The sequence below is a fragment of the Pinus tabuliformis genome, chromosome 8 (genome assembly GCF_031772625.1).
Source record: "Pinus tabuliformis cultivar Carrire ecotype Pingquan chromosome 8, CPIR1, whole genome shotgun sequence".
NCBI lineage: Eukaryota > Viridiplantae > Streptophyta > Pinopsida > Pinales > Pinaceae > Pinus > Pinus tabuliformis.
The window spans coordinates 159,375,186-159,391,757 of NC_142294.1; the positions used below are offsets into that span (position 1 = coordinate 159,375,186).

The window sequence follows — 16,572 nt, forward strand, 5'->3', positions numbered from 1 at the left end:
TCAGAGACAAGATGGGTGTGGTGAGGAACACCTTCCTCGGTAAGAGGGAGTGTTGAAATTTGGTACCGGAGGACAGGTGGTTCCCTAAGGCTTTGATCTTTGGCCTAGGGAAAAGTGTCCAAAAGAATTTAATTTTTTCTCCTAAAGTAACTTTATAATTTTTTATAAAGTTAAATCTAATTTGAAAGTGACTTTAAGTGATAAAGTTACTAAGTCTAATTTTAAAGTGACTTTTATAAAGTCAATGAAAAATTAGAAAGGAAAAGTGACTTTGGAAATAAATGACTAAGTGGGTCTTTATTAAAGTGGGGTGAATTAAAAAATAGAAAGTGAGATTTAAATGAGCATTTAATCTCAGCCATTGATCTAAATCTATTTCAGCCATTGGATTTAGGGATCACCCAAAAGTCATTTAGGGTTGGGTTAAGGGAGGAAAAGGAGGAAAAGATCATTCATTCTTTCATGAGCAGATTGAGAGAGAGAGAGCAAGAGAGCAAGGGAGATTTCTGGACAAGGAGGAGAAGGAGGCAGCAGCTTGGCACACATACCAAGGCAGCATTTAAGCAAATCCTTACAGCTGAATGTGCAAGCAGTAAAAGGCAGATTTTTCTTGACCAAACAGCAAAAGGCAGATTTGTTTTTGCACAGAAATCGAGGCAGCTGATTTTCTGCACAAAAATCGAGGTCCGTACAGCCTGTCTGTATCGTCCGTACAGCCTGTCCGTACAGTCCGTACAGCCGTTCGTACCGTCCGTACAGCCGTCCGTACAGCCACCCGTACTGTCCGTACAGTGGCCGTACAGCATTGTGTTGCTATTTGGAAATTTCTGGTGGGCTGTGAGGCTCAGAAATCGAGTTAAGTTGTAAATTTGGTTGCTGATTTTTGCTGAAAATTTTTCACTATAAAAAGGCATTTCCAGAAATAAAGAAGAGCTCTCAAACTGGTTTTCCCCAAGAGTTGTAGGGGGTTTTTCCAGGGTCAAGTTGACCAAAAATCACTGAGTTTAAATGTGTTTTAATGGCTGTTTTTAATTGCTGATTTTTATTTCTGCAATTTCCAGCATTCTGAAAAATTTCCAGAATTTGTGTTTTCAACAATATTTATTTTTTCAGTCTGTTAAATGTATGGTTATGGGAATGGGCATTTAACTACATGGGAGAAATAAGGTGAAACTGAAAACCGGGGTGGGAAACAGAAAATTTTACAAAAAGAAGCTTCGAAGTCTTAAAAAGTGAGAGTCCAAGTTGAAGAAAATGGAACAAATATTGATCCAAATAATATCACGATTCAGAAAATTCCCAATCCAACTAAACTAATGACATACTCAAATGTTGCAGTGAAAACCGGAAATTCTAAGAAAAGATCGAGTGATCAACCAAGCAACACCAGTGAGTTATAAAGTCATATACCTGAAGTAAATCAATAAATCGCCACAAGCATGATAAGGGAAAATGACACCACAAAATCTCCTTACATCCAAAACATAAGAGCAGACATCTCAACCAGTGAACAAATCAATATCACTAGGGCAGAAACAATTGATTTGTGTTTTGAAAAATATTGATACCAGTGCAATTAAGTCTTTTAATAATAATTCAACTCGGATATCAAGTACAAAGTTCCAAAGAGGATTGAATTGGGATGATTAGATCATTTTTCGATCCAATTTCAGAACTATGAAGTTTGTATCATCTTGTGTCTTCATTTTCAATGATGATAGCTCCAAAAACAAAGATTCACAGAAAAACATCACAAAATAGGAAAAAATTTAAATGACAACAAGCATTTCCATAAATATGCTTTGCGAGAAAGCAATTCTAAAGGGGAAGGCAATGTTATGAACATAAATATATAAAAATATATATAATTAATTTATAAATAATTAATAATAATTAGTATAATGAAAGGACATGACAATTCATGAGAGGGCATTCCGCCTATATATTATATATATATACCATTGGCACCCTCATTGTATTACATCATATCAATTGTGTTCAAGCATATATATATATATATATATATATATATATATATATATATATATATATATTATTCATCCTTATGGATATTTTCATATTCCATATATTTTGAATAATTTGCATGTGAGTGATATGATGGAATACAATGAGGTACCCCTAGCATATGTTGAAAAATGTAACTAGTAGCAATCTTCATAATTGTATTGGAGTCTTGTATTTATCAAAAGAAAGAAAAAGAAAATTTATTATAAAAGAAAAAATATTTATTAGCATGGGTTTCATGCTTTATTATTTTATTTTTAGGTCAAAGCCTCCATTGAAGGCTTCTAGGGTTGAGTCATGAGTCTATGTCCTCGTCATTATGGTCTAGACCCTTATTGGGCATTTTGTATCAAAAGATAAAATTATTTTGATGTAATTCTCCTCCACCATCAAGTCGACCTCAAAGAATAGTCACAAACCATTATATATACCCTAGCATTCAACCTAGTTTGGGCACAGACAAGCAATTCAATCCGCAGCTTTTCAGTGAAGAAGAGGATGTGAAGTATCTTAAAAGGAGAAGAAAAAGGTATAGCGAAGAAGAGAAGACTTCTAGAAGCCGAAAATATTTATTGTTCTGTCACACGTGAGAGAGAACCGAATTACAGTTGTAGAGAGGACCAAAAATATCAAGGTTACAGAGAGGACCGAAAATCTCAGGGTTGCAAAGAGGGCCAAGACCCTAGTTCACCCTTCTTAGAGAGTTGATCTATGTTGACTTTTGAAGATTTGACTACAATTTGACTTGTCATCATAAGAGGCTGAATTGATTGATTGTGGAAGGTCTTGGTCTTGGTTAAAGGGTCTTGGTTGTCTCATTTGATTTGGTTCTTGAACAGGATATTTTTGGGTTTTCCCCTCAAGGAGGGGTTTTTGTAAGAACCAAAAAACAGATGCAAAGAAAAACAGTAAGGGATTTATCATGAACCTGTAACATTTTCCTGAAACCTGACAAAATCAATTAACGGGACTGTTGAGGTACCTACCTGCACTCCTGCAGTTGAAGATGCCTCCGGCTGCGCTGCTACAGTTACCGAAAGACCGAATCCACCCAGCCAGACTGAGCAGAGCCTGGCTGCTCAATCCAGTAAGCTTCTTAACAGAAGCTGACTGTTCCCCCGTGCCCAGAACCTCAGAACTCTCAAGCTCTTCCTGTGGCTGATTCCCTTCTCCTTCACAATTCTTCCCTCTGGTTTGTGTCCCCTTCCCAAATCCATGTCCCGTGGTTTTATTCTCTTGTTTGGCAGTGGCCGCCCTTCCATCTGCAGCCACCGCTCAACCTGTTGATGACACGCCCTCTCTTACGTATCCCTCCCTTATCTCATTTAAGGTCGTGAATGAATATCTTTTATGTTTTGAAATCATATGATATTTTATTAAATATTCTTTTAGTATAACCTTTATATCGTATATACCACATTAGGATTTAATATATCATTAAAACATTATAAACATTATATTTAACATATCACATTGTTTTAGTATATATTTGTTTTAATTAATTACTTATATATATTTTAAAATTTATTTTATTAATTTATTAATATAATTTTTATCAATAATCTGGAATATATAATATATATAGTCCTCTTTTAAGATCTACCCATACATTAAACAATATTGATGAATGAGTAGAACCTCTATTCCAAGAAGTGTCATGGTATTTAGCACTTAAAATCAATTTAGTATAAAATACTAGTGCGGCGTATGCGACACATGCATATGTAGTTATCATATGCATGTACCGTATACCTGCTACTATGCTTGTGTTCTTTATATTTATAGATGGGTCGTTACAGTTTTGCCCTGGCTAAGAGCCTACATCTTGTGCCATTGATCTTCAAGTTTTGTTTTGGTTGTTGCTTGATGATAAGAAGACATAAAGAAATTAAAGAACTATAAGAAAATAACTAAAAGATCACAAATAATTATCAAGTTAAGAAAATATTTCTTCCTTTATGATTTTCCAACATGGAATCAGAGCTAAGGAGAAGAAGTAGAAAAAGGCAGCCTTGAAGATGAATTGCTCTCATCTTAAGGAGAAGAAGAATTTCATAGTTTGACTTTTAAAATCAGTTTAAGGAACCTGAAACCCATAACAGTGAGAGGAGCCGAGTAGCTTTTTGGAGATGTAAATAACTAGGCTATAAGAGCAGTCAAGGCCAAAGATCAGGAATCATATCTGCAATAATAAAGCCTGCAGTCATATCTGAATAGGATAAAACTAAGTTTTCGAGACCTGGAAGTAGGCTTACATGGATAGCATGAAGAGGAAGATTGATGAAAAACATGAATATGACAATAGTTAGGCCGAATTTGTAGTGAAAGATGGTTGAATCATTAAAAGGAATTATAAGGAGTTCTTAAACAGTTATGTGTATAACTAGTAATCCAAACACGAAAACATGCTATTGTTGCAGGTCAATACAAAGATCCGAAAACTTCTATCAATTGCAATCTTTGCTATACTATATATGGTGCAAGTTACTTTTCAGAGATGCAAAATACATGACAGAGATACTAGACATTCCAATTGTGATTTGACAACGATATGTTTAGTTGAGATTACAAAAGGGCCATGCAATAGTGATACATTCAAATCTAAAACTTTGTTATTCACATACGATGTGAAGTATGGAATCTACCTTAGCACAACTAAATAATCCCAAGCTCTACTATGAAGTTCTAAGGATCTGAAATCTTGAAGTATAGATGGTGTGATAACAATCTTTGTTATTATGTGAGTTGCTACTACAAATCAATAATCCGAAGTTTATGTTGTATAAAAGTACATAAATTAATCGTTGAACTTGGCATCTTTGGAAGAAGAAGATCTCAACCTCAACATTTTTGGAATATTCATGGCATCTTGAGGAAATCATTGCAGCAAACTTATTGCGATCATAAAGGACTAAGGTCAGTAGTCCTTGAGGTACGTATAATCATTTTTCTAAGGTTTGACTCAATTTGGATTAGGGTTTTGAAATCTCATTGTCTTGATTGTTGATGAATCTAAATTCATGTAAAACCTAGCTGGTTGAAAAACTTTAACCCTATTTTTTAGTTTTGGTCTCTAGGGTTTGTTGAAAACCTAGTAAGTATAAAATTAAATTTGAAACCCTAGAAATTCTAATGGTTGAACAAGTAGTTGATGTGTGGATCTCTCCCTATGAAGTTTTGAATATTTAACAAGCATGCTTGGATTGATAGGGAGAGATGAAGTACCATAAAACTGCCTGTATGATGGTACTTTGGAGGACATCTTGGTCAGCCCATGATGATGTCTAGATCTCGGTGAGGGAGGGTATCATTGGTCTTGTGGAGCTCTGACCTTGGATATGATACCTAGATCCCTATGGGTAGGTGTTATGATTGAATCCTAATGGTACCTATAGTGGTAGATGCCTGGATAACACCTTAGTCCCAATAAGTGTCTTAGATCCTTGAATGAGTGTATGGCACTGGAATCCCTGAATTGGATTCTTTGTATTACTGTCATCACACTTGGATCTTTGATGTGAGATACCTTGGTAGTGATGGTATCCCTAGCATTGTGTATGTTGTTGTACTCTTCTTGGATTTGGAACACTTTGAATTGAGGTCAACCTTGTACCACTTCAACAATTATGAATACCTCCCTAGTTAAGAGGGAGTGTCGAGAAATGTAACTAGTATCAGCCTTCATAATTGTATTTGAGTCATGTACTTATCAAAAGAAAGAAAAAGAGAATTATTATAAAAAAAAAAATTATTTATTAGCATGGGTTTCATGCTTTATTAATTTATTTTTAGGTCAAAGCCTCCGTTGAAAGCTTCTAGGGTTGAGTCACAAGTTTATGACCTTGTCATTATGGTCTAGACCCTTATTGGGCATTTTGTATCAAAAGATAGAATTATTTTGATGTAATTCTCCTCCCCCATCAAGTCGGCCTCAAAGAACAGTCGCAAAAAAACTATATATACCCTAGCATTCAACCTAGTTTGGGCACATACAAGCAATTCGATCTGCAACTTTTCAATGAAGAAGAGGATGTGAAGTAGCTTAAAAGGAGAAGAAAAAGGTACAGTGAAGAAGAGAAGACTTCTGGAAGCCGAAAATACTTATCATTCTGTCACATGTGAGAGAGGACTGAATTACAGTTGCAGAGAGGACCGAAAATCTCAGGGTTACAAAGAGGACCGAAAATCTCAGGATTTCAGAGAGGATCGAGACACTAGTTCACCCTTCTTAGAGAGTTGATCTTTGTTTACTTTTGAACATTTGACTACAGTTTGACTTGTCATCATAAGAGGCTGAATTGATGGATGGTGGAAGGTCTTGGTCTTGGTCAAAGGATCTTGGTTGTCTCGTTTGATTTGATTCTTGAAGAAGAGAAGATTTTTGGCTTTTGCCATCGCTGAGAGCCTACATCTTCTGGCATTGATCTTCATGTTTCATTTTGGTAGTTGCTTGATGATAAGAAGGCATAAAGAAATTAAAGAACTATAAGAAAACAAAAAGATCACAAGTAATTATCAAGTTAAGAAAATCTTTCTGCCTTTATGATTTTCCAACAGCATATATACCTAGGTGGGATGCCCTTTCATTTATAGTCATGTCCTTTAAGATATGTCCTTTCATTATACTGATTATTATTAATTATTTACGAATTATTTATTTATATTATTTTATATATTTATGTTCATAACATTGTCCATTTTGATGTCAAAATATATGCAAGTTTCCATGTTCAACAATTTCCAGAATGATGAATCCATTTTTAAACAATCCACAACTGCTGAATTAATTAATAACGTGAATAACTACAGCTTTGACTCTTAAACATGCATTTTTGGTAAACATTGTAAATCATTTTGGTGATATTGTAAAAAAAAATTGCAGGGTAATCAAAAAGTCAAGATTGGAATATATCATTCATGGTATTTTCTTATGAGTTCAACCAGGAATTTGTTTTAGTCTTGACTCTGATGAACATGTTTGCAATGTTCTATTCATTTGTGATGGTTCAAGCAGTAAAAACTCGCAACTATGATGTACTCAAGCTGTTAACCTTCTCATCTGTCTACAAGCATCATTTGAACCAACAATGTATAAACCCAACATAGAACATAAATAAACTGTTTAATCTTCTCCAAGAATGCAATAGATATACGAAAACCTAGATGTAGAAACACCATTTTCTGCTCAAAAATATTGCACAATATCAAGGAAACACCCTGATCAAATAATGTGGAACTGGGATGCTTCTGCCTTGGCGCCTTGAGCACATGAATATAACATCTTTGAAAACAAATATACTCAACAATAAATGTGCAGGAACTAAACGACTACATATGTGGAGTGCAAAATATGTCTAATAAGTATGATAGTCACAATGAGTTGATTAACAATATGCACTGGAAAGCCTTTTTGAATAAAAATGAATAAAAAAAATGCTCACCTGTAATGCATAGCCAACCATTTTAGAAAAGGCAGTGATCGTTACATCTTTTCCTTCTCGTTCAATCTACATGGAATAATATCCAGACAAAAATCAACACAGGGCAGTTGAATAGATATTGTTTTCATACAAGAAGACTATAAAACAATTTTACCTTTGCCTTCCCAATGGGGAGACAGAAGCTAGGATCAAGACACTCTGCTGAGACTGGAAAAGACTCCCCATACCTGACATGGCCCAAGGACAAATCATGAAAAACAACCTCATCGTTGAAATATGTAACATCATTTATTTCTGATTACAATAGAAATGCATAGTTCAAACATTAAATTTAAACAGTTTTTGTTCCAAGATACTTCACTTGAAATGGTTCTATAGTCAAGCCAAGAGAAAAATAAAAAAATATGCATCAATGCAAGCATGCTTCTTATTCTTACAGCAATTCATTTTCAAGAAAAATGACAGGATCTGGATCACGGATGGCAGCTTTCATCAATCCACGAGAATCTTCTGCTGAATAGGGGGTCAAAACTTTCAGCCCTGGACAAGAAGCATACCATGCAGCATAACACTGCAAACAAAAATCACACCAACAGAATAACCATCTCCTCCACATCCTCAGAGGGGATAAAAATCCAAAGCATGAAATTGCAAACTATCGAGAGAATAGAAACTGATATAGAAAATAACCACAAAGGTTGTAGAGACATGTAAGATACCTGTGAGTGCTGAGCACCAACACCAGCAGCAGCTCCATTTGGTCCTCTAAAAACAATGGGAACAGAAATTTGACCTGCAGACATATAATATGTCTTGGCTGCAGAATTTATTATTTGATCAATAGCCTGAAAACAAAAATATCCCGTTAGGAATATGGAAGATATCCAATACTTCTAATAAAAGTGAATCTAAATGATGTGATCATTAGACTGAGAACCAGAATATCCCAACATCTAGAAAATCCCATGCAATTTTTCAATTGACAAAGTAATACATATACAGAATATCCCAACATCTAGAAAATCCCATGCAATTTTTCAATTGACAAAGTAATACATATACAGAATATCCCAACATCTAGAAAATCCCATGCAATTTTTCAATTGACAAAGTAATACATATACACTAAGTCACCTGGTTCATCTTCGAGTTCGAGTTCGACGACTTTAAAGTTTGACCAAAATTCGATACTTAAAATTTTGAAAATAAATATCAGTATTAAGTTCAATATAATAAAAAAATTGAAAACTAATATATATATATATATATATAATATGCTAAAAATTGTTGCAACTATTTTATATATAATGCTAAGAATTGTTGTAACTCTTTCTTTTTTATATATAATGTGAAGATACAAGTGTGTTGTGTTTTCAGATTATATATATATGACAACCAAATTTAAAGATTAAAATATTTTTTAATATACATATGTTTCTTTTATATATTAGTGAAATATTATACTTCTATTATAACAGTTTATAAATATCTAAATTTATATTATTTAACTTTTTAAGTGTACATGGTATAAATAAATAAATAATACACACATTCAAAAAAAAATAACAACAAAATTTAAAAAAAAAAAAAATAATAATAATAATAATTTACACGTTTCTTTTATATATTCAACAGTTAACTTTTATATTTCATTGAAATATAGCACTTCTATCTTATAACTGTTTAAAAATATATAAATTTATATAATTTAAGTTTGTGTGGTATAAATTCCCTGGGCACAGCTCAATTGGTAATTGAAGTGATGTGAAGTCGTGCAAACTAAGAGATCCAAGGTTCAATCCCCCAGTCATGACCCGGTCTACAGAGAGGACAGGTAATATGCCTCAGAAGTATAGTAGTAGTGGCCAGATTCGTGCTACTTTTTCTTGAAACTCTGCAACTACTTAGATGAATAACTGAAAACAAGACAACTGACAACTGAAACCAAATTTACTTTCACCAAGATACACAGTTTCTTAACAATCAATAATCAGCAGAAAATAATCGAGAGATAAAAACACATTCACACAAATTGACACGCTTGGTTACCCAGGAAACCCAAAAGGGAAAACATGTTTTCTTTGTTGTGGTATTTTATTGATTGTTCTTGAGCAATTGGATCTATTACAAAGGAATTTGTCTCTGAGAAAGTGTTCATGTAAGATTCCATCTTGAGATTGAACGAAAATACCAGTGTTTTTCCGAGTTATATGGTTTGTTTCGCTGAGGTGTTTTCACAAACAATTTGAAAACAATGCACTGTAAGTGACTTTTGGCCTGTTGTGAAGCAGTCTGGTTGAGGAAGCTCTTCAGTGAGTTGTTTGAGCACGTGCTAGATACGATCGTGATCTCCTGCGACAACCAGAGTGGGATTCGTTTAGCAGAGGATCCTGTGTTCCACGACCGCTCCAATCATATTGATATCAAGTACCACTTTATTCGGGATATGGTACAATGGGGAGCAGTTAGGCTCCAATGTATTGGAACAAAAGAGCAGGTTGCAGACATTCTCACAAAGCCCTTGGGGAAGGTCAAATTCTTAACCTTCCGAGAGAGACTTGGAGTCGTGGAACGACCCTCTTATGAGGGTCCCGTATGAGTTGAACACAAAGCTCTGGGGGCGTGGGGTACTTCTTGGAGCAAGCTATGAGCAACCATAGGGTGAGTGGTTCACCTTCCCCTAGTGGTGCGCTAGATACAGGGTGAGTAGTTCACCTTCCCCTAGTGGTGCGCTAGATACAGGGTGAGTAGTTCACCTTCCCCTGTGATACCCCATTATGGTTGACATGTGTGTAGGGTGAGTGGTTCACCTTCCCCTACCTGGACACATGTATGTAGGGTGAGTGGTTCACCTTCCCCTACGATTGACATATGCATAGGATAAGTGGTTCACCTTTTCCTATGGTATATGAGCAAGATGAGTGATTCACCTTCTCATGTTGATGCCTCGACACACATCCTACCCATAGGGTTTGAGACTCATTGGAAGTACCTCTCATCTGGCCAATGAGTTGGGAAAAGTTGGTTAGGGACCATAGCACTACCAATGGACGTATCGTGTATTGCCATACTCCCTATGACTAGGATGCATGGTGTTCAACAATTTGATCTGGGATCAAGCACTGACTTTAGTTAGTGGAGAGTGGTATGATACACTCTCGATCACTTCTTCTTCATTATTTCTTCATGGTTTAGCAGAGAAGAGCAGTGATAGCATGATAGGTTGGCATGATGATGGATTGCCAGGTGGAATTCTCCCTAGTTGAGAGGGAGTGTTAAAATTGGCAACTAGGGCCAAATTCCACCCTATCATAGCTCATATGATGGAGATGATTATTGCATTGGATTCCTCTTTCGTAGAGGTACAATTTTGATATAAAGATCATCTCATTCTGACAAGCAGAAATGGAATTATGAATTTATTTCTCCTATGGACAAATTGTCAAGGTCGGCTCCAGTCAAATGTAGGCTCATGAAGCCCATCAAATGTGTCTTTTCATCCTCAAAGAAGTGTATAAATAGGAGAGACCTTTCCCTCATTTGGACATCATCTCATCACAACTTCTTCTCTCTCTTGATTGGGTCGTACAACATTGGAGGCTTCTCTCTTCTTCTTCGCATGTGTGGCTGGGCAGCTCTCTCTCTACTTCGCACATGTGGCAGGAGGCCGAGTTTTTCTGGGCAGATCAGGCCAAAATTTCAGAGCGTTTGACCAGCATTGACCTCTGTTTTTGGGCCAGAATTTATTGGCACAAAAGTCGAGGCATTTGGAGTGGTTTGACCAGCGTTGACTTCAGGTTTGACTAAAGAAATTACAGCAGACTTTCTCTCTCCTTTGACTTGGTTTGACCGAAGAATTTGTGCTGATTTGAAGGCCTAATTGAAATGCTGATTGGAAGACATTTTGGGGCAGCTTTGACCAACGTTAAATCTCTGTTTAGGGCTGATTTGACTGCTGATTTGGCAGATCTGTTTTGGGCTTATATTTGTACTCTCTCTCTCTGCTGAACTATTGAAGAATAATAAAAAGACTTGATCAAAGGGTTTCCCCACATTGGGATTTCTCCCTGGCATCCGCCATATCTTGTGTCCTCTTGTCTTGGCTTGTCTTAGGCATATGATTTTATGTTCTATCTGCATTTACTGTCAATGTTTATAAGTTAATGTGATTGCTACAGGATATAATTGGATTTGTCATTGGGCTGCTAAAGGAACATTGAAGTAAATTGTCTTAAGCATAGAACATACCATTGTTATCTAAAATTAACAAGGTTTTTATCTCTAGTACACTTATGCTAGGGCACCTTTTCTCTCTAAGGAGTGCACAGCCCTACCATTGTTATTTCTCCTTTATTGTGGGATTTTGGATTGGTTGTTCGGTTCCATTCAATCCTCACTCTCTTGTATGAATCTCAGTGTGTCTGAGGCCCCCGATATTTACAGCAGGCCCCTCGATGCCTTTACATCTTACAGTGATCTTCCCCACTACTCGTGAGTCATTACTGTTCTCAGTATAATCAGGCTATATATTTATTGTTTATAAATGGAAATTTAGGGTTTCAACTTTCACTCAGCTACTACATTTGATCTGCACCTTCTCTGGTGATTACAATGCTGTCTGGTTTGTCAATGTTGTCAGCAAACTGTTGCTGTGGCAACTCACCACTTTTTCACCAGATCTCCCAGATATCACTTCTAGAATTCATCCATTTTCATTGACTTTGTATTCACTCATTTTCCCACCTACATTTCCATCATCTAAGTCCTCATTGACTCTATGAAGCTTCCAACACTTGACCAAATTTCATCCCCTCATTCACTCCTGATCCTCAAAAGCATGGGGCAAGAATTTCCATAGTGACCACAGTTAGTTGAATTTCCATTACGTGTTATAGTCACTTCTTTTCAGCATCTATAATCCTGCCTTTCAGACTTTCTGCCTTCCACCTCCAGAATTTAGATTAACGGCACCAGCAATGCAGCCACATCGGCATTGCCACTTTCTTATTGGCACTCTTTATCAACCATTTGGACTTTTAGGTGTTAAGAGTTTACCTATGTTGCCCAGTCAGTATTATTGTCAAGTATGGCAGATCCATAAGCAGTGGTGCAATTCATAAGATCCATCATACCTCAAGTTCTGTGCAAAGCAGATGGGCATGTTGATGATGGTGCAGCACTAGTTTAATCTGGGAGGCAATTTATAGCTATGTAGAGAGTTAGAGGGCACATGCATGTTGCTGCTATGTTACAGTTTAATAAAGTGGTTTCATATTCAAAGAAAAAATGGGAGGACATCAGCAACAAGGCAGCACTAACTGTAATGGCCCATCTAAACTAATCCACTATATAAAGTTTCAAACTTTATAATAAAAACAAATGTGATGAATTTTAAAATAATAAAGTTATTTAAAGTTTTATAAATATAATTTTTTGTAAACTTTATAAAATATAATTCTAAACTTTATAAAATATATAAATATTAAACTTTACAATATATATATATTAATTTTATAAAATATAATTATAAACTTTATAATATATATATATATTAAACCTTACAATATACAAAGTAACTTTATAAAATATAAATTATAAGTTAAATGTTGTAAAGTATATAAATGGAACTTTACAGATTATATGTAAAATTTATATGCTATAATATAAATAAATGGACTTATGAAAATACTATGCGATAACCTACCTAAAACTCATTACTGAAACCATTAACGAGGGCGCGTCCAACCAGCTGAGAATTTATAGCAGAGCGGCTTTGCCAGGAAAGGATCTGAGAGAGTTAAATTGCATGTGGAGGCGTGTCAGGAGGAAGAAGAGCGGTGGCCGGAAGCAGGAGGGTGGCCACCGCCAAGCCTGCCATTATAAATCGCTATTCTGAACCGATGAAGGGGGGGGGAAAATGGAGCAGTGAAACCAGAGGAGGTGGAGCAGAATTTAGCAGTGACAGAGATTTACTATTGGATGAGCTTTAATCCGACTGAGGTTCTGGGCACGGGGGACAGTGGGCTTCTGTGAGAAGCTTGCTGGATTGAGCAGCCAGCCTCTGCTCAATCAGGTTGGGTGGAATTGGTCTCCCTGGGTAATTGGAGCAGTAATTGGAGCAAACAGCAGCAGAACAAAACAGCAACAGTATCGACAGCTTCACAGGATCAGCTAGCAGTTCAGGTAAGTGCAAAAATTAAGTTTTTAAGCTTCCTGTTTTCCAGTTTATGAATATTTACATGTTTTCTGTATTTCGTATTATGGGCATTACACTAACCAGAAATTGCTCATAAATCCAGTCAATGACTGACATCCAATTTTCCAGCTAAGTTTTTGCCAATGGTAGTTTCACAAGGATAGTCAAATGTTGTTCTTCATAAGTTCTTAACTATCCAAATTTAGGAAATAGAAGTACTTGCATGTTTGGTCGAGGAACTGGAGTGGAGGATACCCAAAGGTTAAAACTTAAGGCTGATCGAAGGGGCATTAATCTTCAATATGCAATCCTTCATCTGATGTTAAATTTAATTCTTGTGTGTCAATGATAAATTTAAAGGAGAAGTAGAACTAATTATTGTTGCAATAGGAAATGTAAGGGGAGATTCCAAAGCTGAAGGTGCAAGGTGTGCAGATAAGTTTAGAAGGTGGAGAGGCATTACTAATATAATTATACTCATGACAAATCTTTATATTAATAGAGCGAGGAAGAAGATTGGGCATCAGAACATTTAGAATATTTGTAGCAAGCTGTTGAAAAAGGGCAAGTGTCAGTCTGAATGGAAAACAACCTGCCAAATCATCATTTGTGGATGGAAGCAAAAGTGAAGTTGATCATTACTGTTTACGCTATAGAGGAAAGACATGACACATTCTAGCATTTTACAGGATTCGGGGAGAGAATTTGGAAGTGAATCCACAAGAGTTGTTTATTGAACTCACCCGATCTGGTCTCACTGATTAGACAACTGTCAAAATATTAGTGCTTGGCCAATTCATCTATAAGCAATTACAAAATGCTGTCCATCATCCATTGCATTTATCTGTGTCTGCAATGGACAACATCGTGTATCTGTCTTCAAAATGCCAAATATGCAGTGTCACCTACACTGCAGACACGAAGGAACAAATAGCGACCAACTTCTGAAGAGCTATCCTGAACGAGCCAAAGAAATGGTAGACTCCAGGCTGTTGTGGTGCCCGTCTAAGTTTACAGAATTATACTATTTTTGTAATTTCTGTATCATAACTGAAAAGGTTTAATTTTTAACTATGCACCAAAAATGAAGATATGCTACACATTTCATGTACATAAATCATAAAGTTGCTCGAAAACAATAAAAAAAGCTTTCATATAGGTTGATGCAGTTATGTGTGAATTTAGAGTATGAGTAGAAACAACTCTAAGATCTTGCAAGATTCCAACATAATGAAAGAGAACCAAATAAACCTGGAATTAAAAAGTAACGTGAGAGTGGAGACTCAATAGCAATTGAAACCAACAAAAAAAAAATAGGAACAAAAATAGTAACCTGCATGGCAAAATTGAAGGTCATGAACTCCACAATTGGTCGTAGCCCATAGTATGCTGCGCCCACAGCAATTCCAGTAAAACCCGCCTGCCATAGCAGCATAGATACAAACATAAATTTGCCAAGATATATGAATCATAAAGGATGAACACATAAAAAGGCTTTTGTCAACTTTTAGATTGGCACATTTTGTTTCTTCAACTTCACACACCTCAGTGATTGGGGTGTCTAGAACCCTGTCAGGTCCAAACTTCTGCAAAAGGCCTTTTGATATCTGAAGGGAAATCCAGATATTGTTAAAAAATGGTCTGAAATTCTCATAGTTTAAACCGCTTGCAGCCATGGCAAACAGGATTTTAACTATTTATAGGCTTTAAATTTCATCTGATTCATACTCCAAAAATCAGTTACCTTATATGCTCCTTGGTATTCACCAACCTGGTAGAGATACACTGAGTAACATCAGTAGGAACATACAGAAAATAAGATGCACAAAATTCTACAAATCAGAGCTCCCGAGGCTTATGTATAAAATTCTAAATCCCATAAGAACAGCACAAACCTCCTCTCCCATTAAAAAGACTTTTGGATCTGCAGACATTTCTTCATCAATAGCTGAGTTAAGAGCATCCCTCACAGTTATCTGCACACAAATATTCAATTATAATAAAAAACATAATACTTTTGTATAAAAACTTCATAATCATCAGGGCCATCAGTTATCTGAAAAAACCAAAAAAATAAAAGAGACACAAACTCGGAAGGATTTACTTATAACAAGGGTTAGATCCAGTATTAATCCCAAGTAAATTTCTGAAAATTATCATACAGAAAAGTAGCTATCTACCAATAAAATGTTCACTAGAAGCAGAATATAAGAATTGCAAGCCTCACAGCATTGACCCTTTAATCACAACAGCCGATTAACATCAAATGATACTCCAAGATAAATATCAAAAGCCTCGGGAAGTCACAAATTAAAACCAGGAATTTTAAACACTACTTAGTCCAGGTGAGAAACATTAAATTGTTTAAGGGTAAGAAGGGTCTTGGGATTCTATACGATTATGGTAAGGTCAATCTGCAATAATTGTGCATGTACTCTTTATCAACTTTGTACTGACTGCCATGTGGACACTGGAAACGCATGCCCTTGTTTCTCATAGATATAATTAAGATTCAGGAATCATAGAGAATCATACCACATGTCATAATGCTCCTGTCCTGGAAGTAAAACTGGTCAATCAAGGTATTACTGCCAAGGAAGAGAACCCAGAATTTTGTGCCCAAAGTTTACAACAAGGCAAGCCTCTTGAATGTAATTCTGTTTGGAACACTCAAATATTGAGCAAGTGATACATGGTATCAGAAATCATACTTTAATTGCCTATTGTGTCAGTAAGCTCACCCCACCCCCAACAAACAAACCCCATAGTAGTTCTGAGAAAATGGTTCTGTGCCTTGGGACGTTTAGGGTTGGCAGGCTAAAACCTCCAGAAACCTTTCTAAACGTTTTGTTATCATTTACTTCTGAAATTGCCTTGTCAGTCAAGCACATTCCTTTTTGTGGACCCAGT

At 35.9% G+C, this 16,572-nt stretch overlaps 1 protein-coding gene across 2 annotated transcripts in view; it reads right to left on the bottom strand.

Annotated features, from left to right (window-relative positions):
* The window catches only part of LOC149234623 (pyruvate dehydrogenase E1 component subunit beta-1, mitochondrial-like), a 75,230-nt gene that overhangs the window by 22,387 nt on the left and 36,271 nt on the right, over positions 1–16,572 (bottom strand). For both annotated transcript variants that reach the window (XM_089371890.1, XM_089371889.1), the window contains 8 exons: positions 15,558–15,638; positions 15,407–15,433; positions 15,207–15,269; positions 14,996–15,082; positions 8,186–8,311; positions 7,904–8,037; positions 7,621–7,693; positions 7,467–7,532 (listed from right to left, as the gene is read on the bottom strand). In XM_089371890.1, the coding sequence (XP_089228016.1) occupies positions 7,467–7,532; positions 7,621–7,693; positions 7,904–8,037; positions 8,186–8,311; positions 14,996–15,082; positions 15,207–15,269; positions 15,407–15,433; positions 15,558–15,638 (657 nt within the window). The remainder of the gene's footprint in view (positions 1–7,466; positions 7,533–7,620; positions 7,694–7,903; positions 8,038–8,185; positions 8,312–14,995; positions 15,083–15,206; positions 15,270–15,406; positions 15,434–15,557; positions 15,639–16,572) is intronic.